The 21014-nt window shown below is 40.9% G+C and overlaps 1 protein-coding gene across 7 annotated transcripts in view; it reads right to left on the bottom strand.

Annotated features, from left to right (window-relative positions):
• The window catches only part of NHSL1 (NHS like 1), a 179778-nt gene that overhangs the window by 25274 nt on the left and 133490 nt on the right, over positions 1 to 21014 (bottom strand). For all 7 annotated transcript variants that reach the window (XM_069010500.1, XM_069010498.1, XM_069010499.1 and 4 more), the window contains one exon: positions 8010 to 8137. In XM_069010500.1, the coding sequence (XP_068866601.1) occupies positions 8010 to 8137 (128 nt within the window). The remainder of the gene's footprint in view (positions 1 to 8009; positions 8138 to 21014) is intronic.

Here is a 21014-nt window from a genome sequence, read left to right on the forward strand (position 1 = left end):
GCCCCCCGTAAAACAAAAAAGAGAAGAGAACAGGGAAGAGGAGTTGCATAGTGCTTGCAGCATTAGCAGAGACCTCTCTGCAACCTGTTGACTCCTCTGTTTCAGAGGAGTTTGCTTTGGGACCTTCCTCCCTACCACCAGACCAGAATTACCCCCATCTTTTCTTTATTCTTCTCCCTTTGGAAAGCCAAATACTACTCAGAACAGGGTTGTCAGTACTGCCTCTTCCCCCCCTCACTGCTGCACACAGGCATGGAATGAAACATCACAGCTCTTTATAACAGATGGATTTTTTTTATTATTGTGGGTGTTCAGTCTAAGTGATCTGTTTTCTCTTAAAGCTGAGTGCTATAAAAAAGACTTGCCCAAACACTGTGCTGCAACCACTGTTTATCATTTCTGATTTTAATTTTCTTCCTGTTACTATGAGGAGTTCCCACTGTTTATAAATAAATAACCATTTATTTATTCTGTTGTGCTTTGACTCTACATCCTTTAGGACAGAGTCCAACATTTTATTAAATAGAAAACAAAAAATAAAAGCAACTCCCAGGCAAAAAGTAAAAGAGAAGTAAAACGTCTTCAGGCAACAGTAAAAAAAAACATTTCAGGCAATGAAACTATTACTAATGTCGTTCTGTGGTTTGGAACCACACTTCAAAACGTGGGAGCTTTTCTTCAAGGATATAATCCATTTCTAACAGCCTTGAATTTCTTTCCTAGAGAGGCTGTGGAAGGGATAGATGCTGCTCTGTAGTTAAGGGCTCAGCCCAGTGAAAGCCTGGCAGTTCTATCAATACAATCTTCTTGGAGGACACCAACATTTTTTCAGGCCTCTGCTGTTTCTAAAAGGCTCTAAAACCAAGTAATAATATGATGTGAGGGCTTATCTTTTTTTGAGAGTGTGTCCATACGCTATTTATATATATATACAGTGTGGGCACATATATATGTACTTGCAAACACAAGGACTTTCCCACTTCAAATCACCCAAATTCATAAAGACCTTCATTACCTTAAGCAATTTGGGGCAGGAATGCCATTGAAGAAGGGAAAGCTGCCTCCAGCCCATGCTTCCCCCCAGTTAGGTTTAAAAACTGGGCAAGAAAGAAAGGGTTTGTAAGGAACATGACAGGGGGGTGATAGTCCACTTGTCATAGCAGGCATTGTACATGCACTTAAAGGAGTAAGCAAGGTTGAGGCAAAGAAATACTGCTTTCCCTGTTCCACAGTGAGCTTTTCTCCACCTGAATCAGGGAGACCAAGGGAGACACCTCAAGCATAGTTTTGCAGTTTGTCTGGGGTGAGGATGAGCACCAGTGACCTTCAAATACACTGTTTGGTTGATACTGTCAGCATCAGTATGTGTCACCTTCAGACTGTACTGCAGTGTCAGGTCTCAGCTGTCATACAGAAGTCTCTCAGGGCTACTCCACTATGTCAAGTGGCAGAGATACTGGTTACAAAGCCATCCTTCCTTATCAAAGAAATTACCCAAGCCAAGCAGAACAGGTTTTTTGTTAGAGTATATGAACAGAAAAACTGAAGTGAAGCATCTGCTACAAGGGAACCCTAATTATCCAAAGAATGTGGAACATCAATCAGAAATTTTGCAGAATTAGAAGTTGAGAAAATTGGGGACAGATGGAGTAAGACAGACAGAAATGAATCAGGTTATATGAGCATATAACCAGTCAGAAGCAACTGAAAACCCAATGGTGCAGTTGAGTTCAAGGCAGTGTCAGTGAGAATGGCTTCCTGCCGCAGGACACACATATGTACTTCTACAAAATAATTCAGTAAAAGAGTTGGAGGTGGTTTTGGGTGTAACAGTAAGTGCTCACATTTCAGCTGTAGGTACATTTTCCTGAAGAAACATGACTGTCTCTACTTATATCCTTTCTTCCAAAGTACTCTCAGTGATAATGGTGTAGGCATGACAAAGCTGTACACAGCTATATTACATACAGAGGAATGCAGGAGCTCATCTTTCAGCCTTCTTCAGACAGAAATTATTTACCCCTATAATTAGGATGAAAATGAGATTTACATTTTTTTGGCAAACATTCCCAGATTTACAGCACAGAAGCTTGCTGGAAGAGGCAGTGAATTGCTGTTGTGTGGCAGGAATGTCTTCTCCAGTCAGGTCTGTTACACCAGAAGTAGAACGAGGCAGTACTTTGAGAATATTTATCTGCTTAGAAAAGCTGATAATAAACTCTATGTCCATAACAGAACAGAAGTACTTGTCTCCTTTTTAAAACATCTCTGAGCCATAATAACTTTACTGCTAGACTTAAATGGCCAAATCTCTGGAATGGGTTGCCACACTCATCTCCACAGGAAAATTTGCTGGAATTCATTCCTTTTCATGGACATGGTAGGAAGTAAAGGTGGGATGTGAAAGGAGCAGCCTTGAACCTTGCAGTGTTTCCACAAACATGCTCTAGGGATAAAAAGCCTGAACCTTCAAAGGGGAGTTAAAATGGAGAATCCAGGAGAAAAATGGCCTATAAATATCCTACACACGTGGCTACATGGCTCAGTGAGCTGGAACCTCTCCGACAACTTGTTGATATACTGTCCCCCAACCAACTCAGCTGCTGAGATACAACAAAAGGGTTTCACTATCTCAGCACATTCATGCTATTTGAGAGGTCCCAGATGACAAATGAGTTTATGCTATGTATCTCGCAGCACTCTCTGCCTAAATAATCTGTTTATTCTAAATCCTTTTTATATAACAGGGGTTTATACTACAGTGTTTAAAAAAAGATGGAGCCTCCAGGAAGAAAACTCAATCCACAAAAATTTTACTTTTCAGCAAAGAGACTTCAAACTTCTAGTCATGCCACTGTCTACTAAAATCACTTCTAAAATCATAATTTATCAGAAAAACAAAATAGAGAAAAAAAAAAATCATTGTTGGAGACAGCAGCCATACCAGTTCAGCTGTCTATTATATTTGCCAACATTCTATTTTTGCTCCAGTGCTTTACTAGATTTGATGGCTTCAAGTGCCACTTTCCCAACAGCAAGGGATCAACACAATCAGTAACAGGGAAAAGAAACCCAAGACCCAAAACTGGCCAACTGAGACTGGCACTTCACATGCCTAATTCAATCCGTGCGGTTTCACACTGTCTCATGGAACACTGCCAAATTATACATTTACATGAATTTACACTTTAGATGAATTAGTCATTAGACTCTATTTGGTGTCCTCTAGACCAAGGTCACCAGTCTAGCTCCCCCAGTCTTCACAGAATATTCCATTTTATTACTTCTGCACACAGATCTCCAGTTCCACTAGCCAGCATTGCTATCCTACTAAATTCTTCACTTCATAACCTTCATTAAGTCTCAGTTAGGAAAGAACTTTTTTTGTCAGCTGAAATTACTGACTATCAAGCAAATTATCACCTTAACAAGCACCGCAGAAATGTTCTTTTCTTCTTCCTCTACTCTGTGGTAACGGGATAAAAAACACAAGAAGATCTGTACTGCTTGAAACTCTGAAAGCCTGTCTAGTATCTGCCTAAAGATAATGGCTAAGCAGTGATATGAAGGTGAAATTCAAATCTGAAGATGCATAAAGCAGATACTTTTTCCTGAATATTCTCTCAGCATTGGATGGAGTCCTCACCCCTCAAGAATGTACCCAGTTGCTTTCTAAACCCGTGTAAACTTTCAGCATCCACAATTCCCACAGCAGCTGCACAGTCTGAGTATGCAATGAGTGAAGAATTACCCTCTTTTCTTTGTTCAAAGATTTTCTGCACACAGCTTCCTTAATGCTTTGGCATTTCATGCATTATGAGCTGCTGGTTTAGTTCAGTAAATGGTGCAGTATTCAAAAAAAACAAACACCTACAAATGGTGTAAAATACGTGTGATGCTTACAAAAGCAGTGCCATGCAACTGCAGCGGAGGACAGCATCACCCAGAGGTATCTTCGGCTGTGCCAGACCTCATGCCTCAGGATTTTTTAGGCATTCCCACCTCCAAAACTGAAGTGCCCAACTGCTTTACCTCCTCTTAACACCAAGTAAAGTTTTGGATTAGACTTCCTCAAATCAGTACAGTTAGTGCACTTGTTTTCACTTAAGATACTGAACAGTTTCTTGCAGATATTGGAGAGGCAACTAACAGTTCAGATGAGCACAGTGACAAAAATACACTCTCCCACCATCTCCCCCCCTCCATCTCCCCCTCCAAATAAGAATAATAAGTGTTTTTTCACCCAAAGCATCTAGCTTTGTTTCAAAGCAACTATCAAGGCAAAGTTCATAAGCCAAATGACACAACGTAAGGAAAAACACCGTAAGTTTTGGGTGTGCAAACATTTTCATAAATGGAATAAACAAATAATATATGCAATACTGCATGCTTGGGAGAAGGTATTCTCTGTAGTTCACATTTATCACTCAAGAAAAGTACATTCCTCCAAATTAGTAGAGTTTATCCATGGCTCATTAAAAACCAATGAAGCAGCCAATTAAATAAAACACAGTGTCCATTGGGGGAGGGGTTTCAAAGGAGGCAAATGTTAATAGACAAAAAACAGAGTAAAAAATTCTGTAAGTAAATACAGGATACTGTATTGCAGACAAAAAGGAGTACAGAGGAAAATAAAAGGAAACAAACCTGGCATGGGACTCTTCCGTTGAGAGGTTGTTTTTTTAACTGCTTTTTATTTTAAGCAGAAAAAAGCAGCAGGTAACGACTGAAGGCTAAGAGCAGAGTAAGATTGCATATATGCTAAATGCTACAGGTAACATCAAGCTGCAGATACGGCAGCTGGATGGTCCCACTTGTGGGCAAAGTACCTTGTTGTTCCAGGGAACCAAGTTACAGCAGGCGCTAATGCAAGACTGAGAGATGCAGTCTAACAGACTAGACTGTTGAGTGAGACAAAAAGAAACAAAGAGAATGAGTGGTAAAAAGGGAAAGAAAAAGGAGTAAGAAAAAAAACACACAAAAGACAAATACAGTTAATATACACATGCATACATTTCAGAACATAAGGAGAACTGGAGTTTGAAAGTGACATTTCAAAACATCTTCTACACTGGTAAAACAGAGTAATACTATAGCACAGGAATAGCTCCTAAGATGTGTCACCAACAGCAGCATGTAAGATATGAGAAAGGAGGAGACTAGTCACAGTCCTGAGATGTAAAATCCAGGTAAACCAATTTAATCACCAACAAACTCAATTAGGATCAGTACTACACTGGAGTTTGGCCTGTGCTCCATTAATCTAACTTGTAAGAATCAACATTAAAAGTAAAAGGGCAGATCCAAACACTTAATTTTATATCAACTTCCACTCAGAGACTCCAGCTTTCTATGTTTTCTAATTTTGTTCATTCATTTTTGAGCTGTGACTGCTACTCCCTAGTGGTTTTCCCTTGGAACAGCACATGTTCCGCTTATCTTAGACATTTCCAAAGACACTGAACCAACGTGCTTGGTGGCTTGACTACTACCCTCTGCTGACAGACACCCATCTCCACAAAACCTGAGAATGCTGGTGGATGTCCTCTTGCATCACCTAACCATGGTTTCAGATTGTCTCCAGTGTAGACAGACAAGCAGAGTATCTGGCTATGGTTTTTATTTTTAGAAGCAGATTAAAAACAACAGGGAAACCTGGTTTCCTTTGTGAAATCACCCACTGTTTTTTTCTGCAAGTTGGCAATTATATCAACTACAGAGTTTCTCAACAGCAAATAGGTATTCATCCACCCATCACTATTTCACTGTTCTCGAATTTCAATTATTAAGTACTGCATGCACAGAATTTAAATGTCGGCTTTTGCCTTGAATAAACAACAAAGCTATGAGGCTTTCATCTAGTGGTAAGGAGTTCACATTTTGAATCACAGGATTTTTGGTGACCCCAGTTCCACACTGTTACTGAAGAACTCTCCTGACAGTTGAAATATGACTCCCTCAAGGCATAAGACTTCTTAGAATTACTTGGCTCTTTACCAGTAGGGTAATAATTCAAGTTCAGAAATCTGTTATGGTAAACATTAATTTAAAGAAAGATTAAAAATTTACACCCTTGCAAAAAAAAAAAAAAAAAAAAAAAAAGAAAGAAAAACAAGGGGAAAAAAAAAGGAAAAAAAAGCCAATTAAACAAAGATACTGGTCAAAAGACTCCACAAAAGAGAGTTATACAAATATGAATGGAGACTCGTGCAACAGTTTACAAGAAATTAATGTCTTTGTGAGCTGGAAATAAGAGTGGCACGGTTAAGGTTAAGCTTCTGAGATAATCAGTAACAGCCAAGACTGTCAGTTTGGCAGCTATCTTTCTCCACAGCTCTGAATCATCCTTTCAGCTACAATATTTAAAGGAACCTATTCCAATTTGAAATGGAAGTGCTATCCTATATTTAAAGCATACTTAGTTGCATTAATTTTCTCCGGAATGCACAGAAATTGTTAGTAACACATTATGTTAACACTGAAAAAACCCTTAACCAAGAAAGGGTGACAGCTCTTAAGTCTCCAAGAATCCTCACCCATGCTTATATACTTTCATTCAAATTGTTTAAGGAAAAATGTATTTATATTTATAAATGTTACATTAGTTTTACATGTGCAGATGGTTATGCTGCACAGCACTGGCCAGGACAAGTGGATGACATGTACGTATGCATTTATGTGCAATACATTAATAGCAACAAACAAGGTGTTAATACACCCAGTGGAAATCGTAATTCCACTGATTTCAACATGGTTTTGCAAATTACCATTATAATGCATTCCACAGTATGAATGTGCTTTACATTCTCGGCTTGCTGCCAGTACATACCACACACAGCTAAACAAGATGCTCTGACATTCCCTGCCAATACACAGATAAAATGCAATCACCACCTGGATGAGAGACTCTACATATTCCACACCACCTTTTGTGACTAAAACCCATGGAGGATTAAACTGAGAACACAGTACCCTTTGAAGTGCATTCTCAGTGTCTGCACATTTTGCTTATAGAGTTATTTGGTCTATACTACAGAGGGATATATGGTTTAGCAACAATTCAAAGAAATTAAACTGTGTTACAATCAAGGACATCCTCCCACTCTCTAAGCAACAGCAGTTTTTGGCAAAGTATTCTAGAATATCTATGTTGAAAATGCCAGGAGCTCTGGCATTTCAGCTTTAGACAGGCAAGCTCCAGTGGATCTTGCCATTCACCCCAGCAGTAACATCCCAGACCACAACACCAAAGTCAGCTTTTCCTTCAGAGCCCACAGGCACAACAGGATAAAGTAAAGACAGGGGAGCAGAATTTCTTTTCTTCTTCAGAACAATAATGCAACTTAATAGTACTGTAATTGAAATCTATATAAACTGATGTATAAATCAATACGGCTTCATAACTTTCTTAAAACTTGTGATCAAGTGTTCCTTCTCTTTATTTAAATTATTTCTAGATTCTAAGCTAAGCACACTGGGAGTTAAGATGTGGGGATATAAGCAAGAAAATCATGAAGTAAACTGAAAGAAAGGCAATAAACCCAACTCAGTGGGCAATCTTCATTTTCTGGATGCCTTTACCAAACAGTTGTGATGCATTATGACAAAGCCTCTACCTAACTGAATAACTGCCTGTATTAGCAATTCAAAGTGTGCACCTATCCAAGTTACAATGCAAGTATGCTGATGGCTGCTGAATAGCTCTTCCTGCTACTTGAATGTAAATACTTAGCAGCTACCCTTGCTGGGGTCTTCCCTCCAGAACATTACCAAACCCCTTCCTGCTTTCACTCTCTGAACATGCCAGTAGGAACTTTTTATCAGAGCATGGGTAGAACTGGGATTTTTAAGAGACCATGAAAGTCAGATGATCTACTATCACTGTAATTCAAAGGAATAAACATCTTTGTGGTCCTCTAAAAATCCTGCCTTATTTGAACAGTGTTATGGCAGGCAATTAAACTGCACCAGGCAAGTACTTTTTCCAGTGCTTTGCCCCCCACCATTACCTTTTGTTCAATTTCTTCATAATCATCCTGGTAACTCCCACAGATTGCACTGGAGGACGAGGAGAAGGTGGGGCCCTGAGAGTAATACTGTGAGCTCCGGTAGCCATCCCGCCGCAGCTTGTCACACTCTGCCAAAAGAAAGAGAAACAGGAGGTTAAATCATGGCAAGAGCCATTACTGTTTATGCTTGGTGTTCAGTGGCACTTAAGTACTGAATGTCTTTCTGAAAATGTTTACCGTGCATTAACATTGTCTGCCCCAAGTGACAGAACCCAAGGGCGCATTCCTCATATTTGTATCTGTATTTCCTCCTCCCTCACATGTATGACACACGTAAGCCCACACATAGCGTATTAACCCAGGCGATGGCAAGTGCTTTGGAAAGAAGGGGGAAATAGATTTATTTATTTAAGTGAGGCCTGGCTCAGTGTCTTGACAGATGGCATCATCTTGCAGGATGGGAGACGGATGCATGCGAGTAACTCCAGGGGTCTCATTTGCCAGGCCTGTAGACATCTATTATATGCCTTACACTTGAAATGATGATGATGTTGCTCACTACTCAAGCACCATCTGCTAAATAACTTTGGCACTGACCACTTGTCTTGTCTTCCTGTCCATGGAAGAGACCATTTACAGTGGTTTTAGAGAGAGGAATACAAATCATGGGGATAGCAGAATCTTGCGCTGCTGCACAGCACGTGTAGTTTAGCACTAAAGAGTTTCTAAAGTTCAGAAAGAATTCAGAGCAAACATGCATCCCCACTCACAATAGTCAAAATTCCAGTCAGCATCGCATCCCCCTCACCAAGTTTTCCACAATCATCTTCCTGCCTCCTAATTGATATTCAGTGTGATTGTGCTAAAGAATAACAGACGCCAGAGCATAAGGAAAAATTAAATGTTCAAGATGCAGCAACCAAAATCATCAGACCAGTTTAAATTTATTTAATTTAAATTAAATTTCCAAAGACAGATATCTGAATCTGTTGAAAGATGATGAAAGCAAGAAGAAAATTAAGTATTTGGTGTATTTCCATTTAAGGAACTGAAATTTCTGCACAATACACAGGCATTATCACGACACAAAGCACTTTTATCATCACTTGCTGGAGAAAGGCTTTCTGTGATTATATCATCTGTCTGCCTATCTTGATCTTTTGAACAGTCCTTAAAATAGAAAAGATGCAATGTTTATACCAAGGGCAAGGTTTTAGAGAGGCTTTTACCTGGCAAATGATTACGTGGAGTTACAATCTGCACCTCCAGCATACATGTCCTCTGTTATGCTCAGATGCTTCTGAGACTGAGGTCTGGAGGACTTGTGCTGACAGGTTAACTGACCTACAGCAAACACACTGTGAGGATTTAATCAGTAAGGACTCCCCTGTATCTGTACACAGACACTGAGGAGGCAAGCTTACAGTCTGACAACTAGCCACTTCCATCAGTGCCGGACATATGTCCTTGCCTATGTATCCTTATGGCATCAAAAAGGGCAGTATGGCATGAACCTTCCCTTCTCTCTCAATTCAAGGACCAACAGTGGCAGTGTGGGTTTTGAGATCCAAATCCATGGCTACGTCTCAGGAACAGAGGGTTGGTAATCCTGTTTACCCCTTTCACATGTGTGAGCATGCTGACATTGTGCACATCTGGCAAACTGCTGCCTTACTTCAGGAGCGGGGTGAAAAACGACTGTCAGCAACCACAGCAAAGCAAATTCCTCCACCACCCTTCCAAATTTGGTACTGGATCCAGCCAGATCCAGCATGTAACACTCACAGATGTGAGCACCCTGATGGGTTGTTTGTTGGTTTGAGCTACAAATGAACAGGGATAAGCGGACTGTGGCAGAACAAGACAGCCCAAAGACTTGCATCAGCTTGTAGCGTGGGTTAACACGCTAAGCTGTCAATTTAGCCACTGCAACTTTTACCTTCAGAGCAATCATTAATCACTGCAAACAAACATGAATACAACCTAAAGGGTGCGTAAGAATGCAGTTATTTTTCATCCCATTTTTGGAGTAAGGCTTAAAGTCCTGGCTGGCCACTCCTGCAACTCTCCAACATCTGACATCATGGCACACCCCAAAAGAATACCTGCGGTGGTTTGACCTGGGCTGGATGCCAGATGCCCACCGAAGCTGCTCTATCGCTCTCTTCCTCTGAAGAGAGCTGGGAAGGAGAGAGAAAATGTAACAAAAGGCTCATGAGTTGAGAAAAAGACAGAGAGAGACCACTCACCAGTTAACACCACAGGCAAAACAGTTTTGATTTAGGGGGCTTAGTTAAATTTATTACTGATCAAAATCAGAGCAGGATAATAAGTAAAGCAAATCCTAAAAAATACACTTCACCCCCTCCTCCCCTCATTCCCAGGCTTAACTTTATTCCCAGTTCTCTACCTCCTCCCCATTCAGCAGTGCAGGGAGATGGGGAATGGGGGTTATGGTCAGCTCATCATGTTTCTGCTGCTACTTCCTCTTCAGGGCGGTCATTCCCCTGCTCCAGTGTGGAGTTCCTCCCATGGGAGAGAGTCCTGTAAAAACTCTCCAACGTGAGTCCTTCCCACAGGCTACAACTCTCCACAAACTGCTCCAGCAGTGGTTCTCCCATGGGTGCAGTCCTTTAGGAACAGTCTGCTCCAGTGTGGGTTCCCCACAGGGTCAGAAGTCCTGCCAGCAAATCTGCTCTTCCTTGGGCTTCTCTATCCATGGATTCCCAGAGCCTGCCAGAAGCCTGCTCCAGTGTGGGCTTCCCATGGAGCCACAGTTGTCACAGGACTCTTCTGGAGGCGACAGGCTCTTCTGAAGCATGATAAATGAATGCTCTGATGTTGATTGACATTATTTATCTTCCTAACCAAGAAGGTGAAGATGATGAATACTGCACCTCATGAAGCCCAGAAAAGCTTCAAAAACTTAAGGAAATCAACACTGAAGGTGTCAAGTCCATCACAACTTCAGGTGACTGACAATAACAACCTGTCAGCTTATCAAGCTCACAACCTCCGGCTGTCCACAATACAAAATCCATGTAGCTTCAGAAGCTATTGCAGCAACGTTGCTGATGAAGCCAAAATTGCTACAAACTGCTAGGTGAAACCAAGAAAAAGGTGATTTGTACCCAAGAACAGCTTTTCTTTTAATGTACTGTCACTGTACATTTTGCAGCACAGCGAGAAACACAGTGTGGATGGCACCCTAGGCCAACAAACCTCATCAGGGGCTTTAGGCAGGTATCTTTTACTTCGTGCTGCAACAGCCCACAAGCACAACACAAGGTCACACATTGTACCTGACTGAAGGTACTGTCACTGCCAAGCCAAAGGTGGCAATTGCTGTTTAAAAACTGTTCTAGCTGGAGGCTCCTTCCCTCCACCTCCTTACTATTACTAGAGATGCACATGGTCTTCTGTAAGCAATCAGGTTCATCTTTTTCAGCTACAGGGGTTTTATTTTCGTAAAAAAAATACCGATGAAGAAGCTAGAGATACTTACTCTAGGAAAATATTCCAGATGCTTACTCTAGGAAAGACTCCCTTCTTCCCAGAGGAGCAATGCGTTGTCCTATTCTGACAACCCCAAACAGAGAAGAGCACTGTACACTAAGTGAAAAAGTTCTTACAGTTATGCATGTTATTTCAGAGACGTCTGTACTGAAGCTGACTAGGTAACAGAAGGATCCATCCAGTTCCAGTTATTAAAAAATCTTCATTTTAAAGAATGACAATACATTAGTGCCAGCTGAATCAGGGACATACACACTCTTGGTTGGACCCAGCAGCAGGGATGCCATTTCCCACATTATACAACATAAAAACTGTGCACAGTGTTTCCATACTTCTGCCGAAGAACTGCCAGGTCGAACCCCAGGACACTGCATCAGGCAGGACACAAACGCCCGCTCCTGAGGACGCGCCCGCCAGTCCAAATCTGCAGCACATGCTGCAGACAAGCTCAAAGTCACAGTTTTTGCGAGAATCTGATCTGAAATGTGTAACAATATGACTATGCCCTAGATGAAACAATTTTGCTCACATAAACACTAATTGCAGGAAAATCAGGAAAGTGTCTCTGCCTTGGCAATTGCAGTCGGTGGCTGCACTGGGTAGTGCCACAACTCAGAAGTCTGAAGCTACCTCCCCTTCATCTCCTGACTGCTTCTGGGGCCAAGTGCACAGGGACACTGCCTGTCACCTTCTGCTGCTCTGCAAGTGCTTTTCAGGCTAGGTGAAACCACAGATTAGTTCTTGTCTTCTTCTATACTAGTGATACATTAAATTTCAGAACCTCCTCTGTATTATGAGCATTGCTTAAAAATGACTGTCATTATATTATATTATATTATATTATATTATATTATATTATAGTATAGTATAGTATAGTATAGTATAGTATAGTATATTATAGTATATTATAGTATATTATAGTATATTATATTTCCACTTATGTGGCACAAATTAGAAAATGAAAATTTTCCTGAAATTTCTCCTTGTGTTTTGCTGTTCACGGGGTGGTTTTAGTTAGGCGTGAAGAAAGTGCATGGGAAATGTAGTCAAACCCTTTTAAGGGCCCCCTCATAATTTCCACAGTTATTAGAACGGGCTTCAGGAGATACAACCAAAGAAAATGTGTTAAACCTGTCAGTGCCCAATACAATCATGCCCAAGTCTCTGCTATATACCCAACCACTCGTATACTTGCCCAGGATTGCAGTATTGCAGCCTTTGCTAAATCTCGGCATCAGAGAGAAGTGTGCTGGGGACGACATGTCCTGTGCATCACCCATCTCTGCTCAACAGCTGGGGGACAGACAGGTACCTGCAGCACCAAACTGAGACCAAAGGTTCAACCAGCCATGTGCAATCCTGCACCAGAGTTTTGATCCACAGGCACTGAATTCAGCACTGTTGTGAATAACTCAACCTCTCCATATAAAAGCTTATGGCCTTTGTGACAGACTGTCAGGCCAAGTGTATGAAAATACCTCCAAGGCCTCTCAGACTAGATCTTTCTCTGTTTCATACAAGGACTTGTATGTGCCCCTGAGCCAGTAACACACAGTACCAAATCCCACACACAGAGGGAATTTACTGCTTTTCCAACAACTGAAACCATATTCTTGCATGATAATTTGAGCCACAAATCATGGGAGTGAACAGAAGGCACAGCAGTGATAGCTCAGTAATTCGTCTGACATGGTATTACCATGGTAAAGTAGGATTAACGTTTACCTTGTCAGACCTACACGCCACACCGTGCCGCGACAGATGGAAGGCTGAGTTGCTGTGAGGGGACCGGATGCATTGGCTCTTTTCCTCTTCTTTTACCAACTTGGTTGGACCCAGCAGCAGGGATGCCATTTCCCACATTATTACCCAAATATGGTAATGTTTTGTACCTACTGAGCTTCCTACCAGTAAAACTTGCGGCAGCATCTTGAAGTTTATATGAAGCAAAATGCATCAACCTGTCAGAAGCAGAACTGGTCAGAGGGAGATGGATTCAGTTATTTTCAGAAGCTGTGCTTAATTTTTTTCTTATTGTAAATGAGCTCTGCAAGAGTAAGTGTTATTTTTAACAAGCTTCTTCATAAAGCAATTATTTTGCCTGTCAGTATTGGGGTGCCCCATATATACCTGTCTGTAGGGAGAAAGCCTCCAGGTGCTGGTTTTCAGGGCTAGAGCCCATCTGAGCCTGAGATCTGTCCTTAACGCACAACCCCAGTAAGAGCACAGAGCCATAGCCTTATGCCACTACCCTGGACCAGTCCTTCACATCTCAGACCTGAAAGTGCACCCATCACTCACTAAATTAGCCCTAATGAGATTATTCAGATTACTCCTGTAAGCAAACACTGCTCACATGACTGTTGCAGGATCAGGCCTTAAGCTCTGTAGCTGTCTACATCCACATGTACACACCTGGGCACACTCTCACAAGTATATATTGAAGAGTATAATACTAAAAAACTAAAATCCACATTTCTAAATATTTATTAGCAACCAGCAAAGGCATTGGTTAGAGAATTAAACTACCATGATATGTGGAGATACAGCTAGAAAGCAGAAGTGAGAGCACTGCTAAACTCATGTCAGAACTGGACGCGCTAACGCTGCTGGGCCGCAAACCGTGGCAGGCAGTACGGCCTACCATGAAATAGCATAAGGGAGCGGCATGCTTGGTATGTGCCTGTGTTAGTGCTATCGTCTAGTTTTGCAATGTTATTAAGAAACACGGATATGGTTGTTATAGTGATTGCTGCTTATATAAGAATTTATTTTTAGTAACTGCTGAAAAGGTATAAATACTCAGCTCTGTATCAATAAAATCAGCTTATTGCATCCACGCAATCTGCCCTGTCTCTTTCATCGCCGACCATCTTGCGACAATGATATTCACTAATATAAACTTAGAAACTTGGCATCAAAGTTATTCAGACATCTAAATAGCTCCAATTTGCTTGGAGTAACTACCCATCCCATTGCATGGGTCAAGCAATGAAAGACAGAAAAATCAGATCCTGGAAACATCTCAATTTGCCCTGTATGCAAGAACAGGACCTGGAACTCACAACTAATTGCTAAAATCTAAAGAGAAAATGTAAGTCAAACCAGGAGCAGATGCACTGCCCGCCTGGCAGAGCTGCCCAGAGTTGCTGAAACAGAAACTCCCAGGTACAGAGGTAGAAAGGGGAAAGATCAGACAAACATCACTTACTCAATTTTACACCACCTTGCTGTCTCCTTGTCAGCAAGAAGAGACATCTGACAAGCTGACAGCTGCATCTGTAAGCTGGAAAAACTATCTCAGCTGAAGTCCGGGTGACTTCTTGGCAGAGCCTTTCATGTTGTAACTTGTATTTTTCTATTTTTCTTTTTTTTTCTTTTTTTTAACTACAGAAAGCCATTAACTGCTCGAGTCAGCTAAACTGTCAACTACAGAAATAAATCTGCTGACTAGTATATTAAAACACATTTATCCATTCACTGCACATATCACTGGAAAACCACTCTACTCCCCAGGGTCAGAAATCTTTCTTTTTCCAGTCTTCAAACATTGTAGTCAACTTCTTCTGTAAATATCCACAAACCATGTTCCTCCCTAAGTCACAATTACAAGCACTGTCTTACAAGTAGCTTTTCAAAATTTCACCTAAACCCAGACAAACTTTAGTATAATATACATCTGTCTTGTAAACGCGAATTGTTTAAAATTACCTCTTATTTTATAGGTTACACTGCACTTTAATCACTGCAAAGTATCACTGCTTTTGGTTTTAAAAGAAATTACTTTCACCACTAGCAAGTAACTGCATATAATTTTAATTTACTTGATAGATATTCTGAATTTGTTTTTCCAGTTGAGTTAAGACAACTAAGACCTTGTGGGCTTGTGACAGACAGGCGTGGGTGTCGAAGACCTGGATTTCTGAGCTGGCATTGCTGCATCCAAGCAAATCACTTTGGGTTAGATCCAGTCAAGGACTTAGACCCTACAGACAGACATGACATGATCTAAATGTCATGTACGTGCCTCCTAAATTCAGAGTCCAAACAGGTATGTACACACAGTCTGCAGCATATGAACACACAGAGAGGCACCTCAGGAAAATTCCAACTAAGGAAGAACTCAAGATACCTTAACTCACATCGCCACCACACCAGTAACAGCCAGTGCTGGGTCCAGCGCTGCAGGCCCTTCTCATGAGGGGCAAGAGAACCTAACAGGGATATCAACATCTTTACTTCTAAGGATGATGTGCTTTTGCAAGTTAAAGTATTCTTCATTTAGATACAAATTTAAGTTCTTTACAGATGAGGTGAGCACAGGCTGAATCTCCACCTTCGTAACGGTGTACGTGGAACACTAAGCAAAAAGTTGTCACCTGTAATGGCCAGAGTTGTGCTTTGTTTGGGACTGTCATATGGTCTGGTGCTAAGTACTGAAACATACTCTGAGCACAGAACTAGGACCTCTTCAAAGGGTATGGCTGCCTCTCTGCTTGCTTACTGTGGTAAGACGTAGATAAAACCAAGGTAACACTCAACTACACAGTTAAATGGGGAATTTCAGGGAGGTAACTTTTCAAGATAAAGAGCTTGTTGAGAATTATTATGCCTGGGACCATAATTAAAACAGACACCCTACCCTAGTTCACAGGTTTCTTTGGTTAGTAGATCTAACTAAAATTACTACCTTTCACTCTGTGCCCCTTTATGGTTCCCTCATTTGTAAACTGGGGTTAAGAATGCACAGTTCTCTGTGCGTGGATGAGACAGGCTATGTAAAAGCACAGCTGTACAAAGGCAATCTTGTTTCTCACAAATATCTCAAGTTAAATATTACTTCAAAAAAAGCAGCTCAATTTAATTCCAACACAGCACCTATTTTTGTCCCTGGGATCTAAATATGCAGCAGACAGCTTGCCTCTACCACTTTACATTCCTCCCAAAAATTCACTCAGTTTGGATCATGTCCCATTTTCTTTAAATATATAAATCCCCATATCATCTGCAGAACTTGACTATCACAGAGACTGCTCATATATCAAAGCTTTAAAATATGTTGTAAAGCCACAGCAATGATGCACTTGTGTAACAACTGAACTGTAACCAATGCTGACTGCAAAGCAAGTTCATGAACTTCAGCTGTGATATATCCAGTGCACCGTTTTGTTCAGACTCCCAATTAAACAAGTCAAGGATTTCAACAGATGGAGTTCTGTTGCCACCCAGCTGAAAAAAACTTCTGATCAACAGCTCAATCTAGGTGCTTTGGCTAGTACCAGCCTTTGTCAGTCAAGCCAACTTCCTTATTATTCCCGTCCCTTGCCCCAAAATGCAGTTTTATTCTGATACCTCTACATCTTTTATCACTACATACAGAAAAGCCCAAGACAAGCCCAGACACAGCGAACACTGGTACCAACACATTTCTTCACAAGCACCATTTAAAGTGGCAAGTTTCCAACCCACCAGTAAAACTTAGCTGTTTGCTTCAAAGCCATCTTACTTGATGAGTAAGTAAGTACTTGAAAGGTCCATTAGACTTTTTTAAAGACTATTTCGCATGTTCCCTCTCATTAAAAAGTAGCCAAGCTCAGACACACAGGTAGCTTTTAATGACAGAGTTATCCAGAAACAAAGATGTCTCGGGCTCCAAGGGGATGAAGGTAATCCTAACAGAGGGCTGCTGGAGTGCAACAGAGATGCTGAATGGGTACTTCAAAGAAGTCTTACTGAAAGTGAGCAAATGTATTTATGTTAGGTCTATTTCCTCCAACACACAAATGTTGGGAAGCATGTCCTGCCATGGTAACTAGAGGCCAGTCAGGCTGGGAAGCCCACCCTTCCAAGCAGCTTCAGGGCTCAGCTGTGCAGACACTTAGAGTAGCACAAAGACGGGGCATGAAAGCGCAACATTAAAGGAAAACAAGCGGACATATTTATTTTCAAGTCTAAATCAGATGCAGGTGTTTAAGAAGGATCCAAATTAAAAGGAACTATTCAACGTCAAAATACTGTTAACAGGGTCAAGTAAATGCAAACGCATTGATCATTCCTTTCTTTTCTTGGGGCTTTTAAAAAACAAGTGCATTTAATACCAATCTTTAATTCCCCAGGTGATCTGCATGATTTAGCGATACAGAAAACCCATCTAATGGCACCAAAATGCAACAGCCATGACAAATTATATTTGTTAACAAGCTGTCACTAGGGAGTGCTCAAAATAATTATCACCGTTTGTCTCAAGTTAATTTAAATTTCTGCAAGTGCCTTATACGACTGCATTTAGTGGTGACAAGATGTCTTAAGTTTAACAGCATATTTGCTTCCTTTTAATCTTTGATGCTTGCATTAAAATAATGCTCCCTGCTTTTTCTCTAGCATTTTTATGGATATTTTTTGTTTCTTAGACAACTGAACACAGCTAATGTAAAAATAGGAAGGGATTTTTCACTATTTTTCCTCCTAGAACGTTTTAAATGTAAAAGCTATCTAAAATGCTACCAACAAGCACATAACATCCTAATCTAAGAGAGTAAGGAGGAAGAAAAGCAAAAAGGAAATTAACTGGAAGTTCAATATTCCTTGTGACGGAAGATGCTTTACCTACCACTTAAATATGCTACAGACAGTTAACAGTTCCAACTTATTCTTTCTACTAAAGGCATAGATCTGAAATGGGTTCAATAATCGTTCAGGTATAGCTTCCAAAAAAACCACATTCATCTAGTTTAAGAAAAAAAAAACAGTACCATTGGTATTATTTTGAAACAAATTTTATCTTCTTTAAACCTTTTCACTGGAATTTCTTTCACTGCTCATGTGTATCATGCAATCAATCTACATATAACCACTCTTTATGTTTTTGCACTCAGCACTGCACTACATAAACTAAACCTAAAAATAAGCAACCTAGATGCTTCCAAGTAGTTCAGTTTTGCAGCACAAGACCAGCTTTCAAACACATGCACTGTAGCCTCTTGATCAAATTCTGTTTCATTTCATTTGAGTATTTGCTTTTTGAAATTCCTTATTAGAGAGGGTAGTTGGAGTATGGAACTTGGCCAAAACCATCAACAGATGTATGGTGAATTAATTCAGTAACAGTAAAAAAAGCAGAATACAAGAGCAGAAGCTCTGATAGTAACTTGACAATTGAAACTAAAATAATTAAAAATAAATTGATTTCTATTTTTTGATTTTATAACTCCAAGGCCTTTCAGGAACACATGGTCTACTCCTAGCCTTTAATGGCCTTTACTTAAGTTTTCCAGTTGGTAGGGAGTTCACATCTTGACATCTCTCTGAACCTGAACCACAGCTATTGTCAATAAGAAGTGGTTTCCCCCTATTTTGCAGCTCTTTAATGAAACATAAGATTATTTTAAGTCCATAATCTTCTCAGCAGGATTATCGACTAGTAGGTCTGACCCTAATATTGCTCATCTGAACAGTGATCTGGCAGACGCACTGAGAAAACAAAGGCTAAACACATACCTGTCTGGAGGGTCTTGTAGCAAGACATAATAGAGGCTTTATGACTAACTACTTAAATCCGGTTTTATTTGACAATGCTAACCAGATGTCTTCTGGAAAACAAATCAAGTGTTTCAATCACTGCTGCTTAAATACATTCCTTGAATTTGGCCAACAAAGCTAAACAGAAGCTAGAGTCAGCCAAATCCAGCTCTTCTGAAGATGAGATAATAAATGAATCATCGCAGACATTGGAACAACGAGCCCTATATTATGTATGTAGCTTGAATCAACACAATTACCCTGGGGAGGAGGGGGAGGGTACAAAGTACAGGCAGTTGTGCAGGAAGTTTCAGCAGTTATAGTCTGAAAGAGTATGAAAGTCGGCATGTGGACCATTCCCACTATTTACAGCAACACCTTCCTCAGTCACATCAAACACTTTGTTATCTGCTGTAAAGGACAACCAGTCTGGACACTGACCAGCAGCGCATGACATGACACTGCAGCTCATCTGCAACTTCAAGAGTGCAGAGAGGGTCCACAACACTCTTCAGGAGCTGGATATCTCCTAACAGCCTGGTATCATTTCAGTGTGGCTGTGTTTGACCTTTAACATTAATACACTTATTCCATCTCTGCCCTTTATGCCTGTTGAATCCCAGCTCATGAAGAAATGACAACACACAATGGTGGAGCTTGTACTCCCCCACTTATTTTTTTTTCTTTAATCAAAAGTGCTCTGCGTTGCTAATTGCAGGAACTGAAAGACAAGTGCCCCTCGGAAATTCAACTATATATTCCCTGCTCTGGCTCCCATCACTGCAACTGACATATATCCACATTTGAGGGAGAATTTAGAATAGCTAAAAAAAAAAGGTAGAAACAAACAGTTCAGGTACATGGTAAGAATTCCTTTTTCTGTTCCTTCACTTCATCATAATTTGCAAGATTATCCAAGGCCAATGCATTTCAGATTAAACTTTAGGCTTTCCTTTTAGGACATTGGACCTCCACTGGTAACACACTGTTCATGTTGCAAACCTGCTCAGAAGGTAAACAAGACACACTTATGATACACCCCAAGCAGTTAAGCAAAGCAACACTACAACAGTGCTGTGCCTCCTCCCCATCTTCACACTTCATACCTTATTGCTTGTCAATTTTAGAGTATAACAGTTCAGAAAATGAGGATTAGTCTCAATTTACTTTTACTACCAAGTATTTGTGTCATTGCTATATACTACAGCGGTTCTATCTGAACTCCCAGCTGAAGACCACTGCACTTCAGAGACTTCCTCAGACACCTTTCTTCAGATAGGGCCATGCAACGAGCCAGATCTGTCAATGCACTGTGTCAAGGATAGGAGCTGTTTTACAGTGCTACCCTCTCGACTCTGGTTGAACACTCACTGAAGCGCTCACCCTCAGACCAAGAATACTGTAGGAAATACTGCAGTAGGTGGCACTGGGCCTTTCAGCATAGATTCAGCAATGCCACTCTGAACAACACCAAACTCACACCTCTCCTAGCGCCCAGACCAGACTCAGCGCAAGTCCAGCCACTCAGCAGACATTAGCAACATGAGACTAGAAAAGTCTAGTAGTCCTTCAGCCTCAGAGCAGAGCACACAGCAAGGGACAGGACTAATTTGAGGATCCTGGCCCCATGCAGAGTCTCAGCTCTTCCTTCCCATCTGTCATCTTCATCTCCTGTTTTCATGACTTCCTAGGACAAAACAGTGACACAAAGCACAGAGTCATGTTAAGACTCCTCAGTGGCTAGTATTGTTTCTATCTGAACATCTGTATATTGCGAAACACCTTTCACAAAGTGACCATGAAAACATTATGAACAGGCCGCATAGGACAGGCTTTCAGGAAAGGCCAGCCAGAGTAGCTTGGCCCTGAGGGTAAGAAAACATGCATCTTGCAAGGCACGTGGCACTCCATCTACCTCAGCAAGCACTCTGAGGTGCTGGCTTCTTCCCCAAAGAAAAGGAGAGTCTGCTT

Source organism: Aphelocoma coerulescens, chromosome 3 (assembly GCF_041296385.1).
Source record: "Aphelocoma coerulescens isolate FSJ_1873_10779 chromosome 3, UR_Acoe_1.0, whole genome shotgun sequence".
NCBI lineage: Eukaryota > Metazoa > Chordata > Aves > Passeriformes > Corvidae > Aphelocoma > Aphelocoma coerulescens.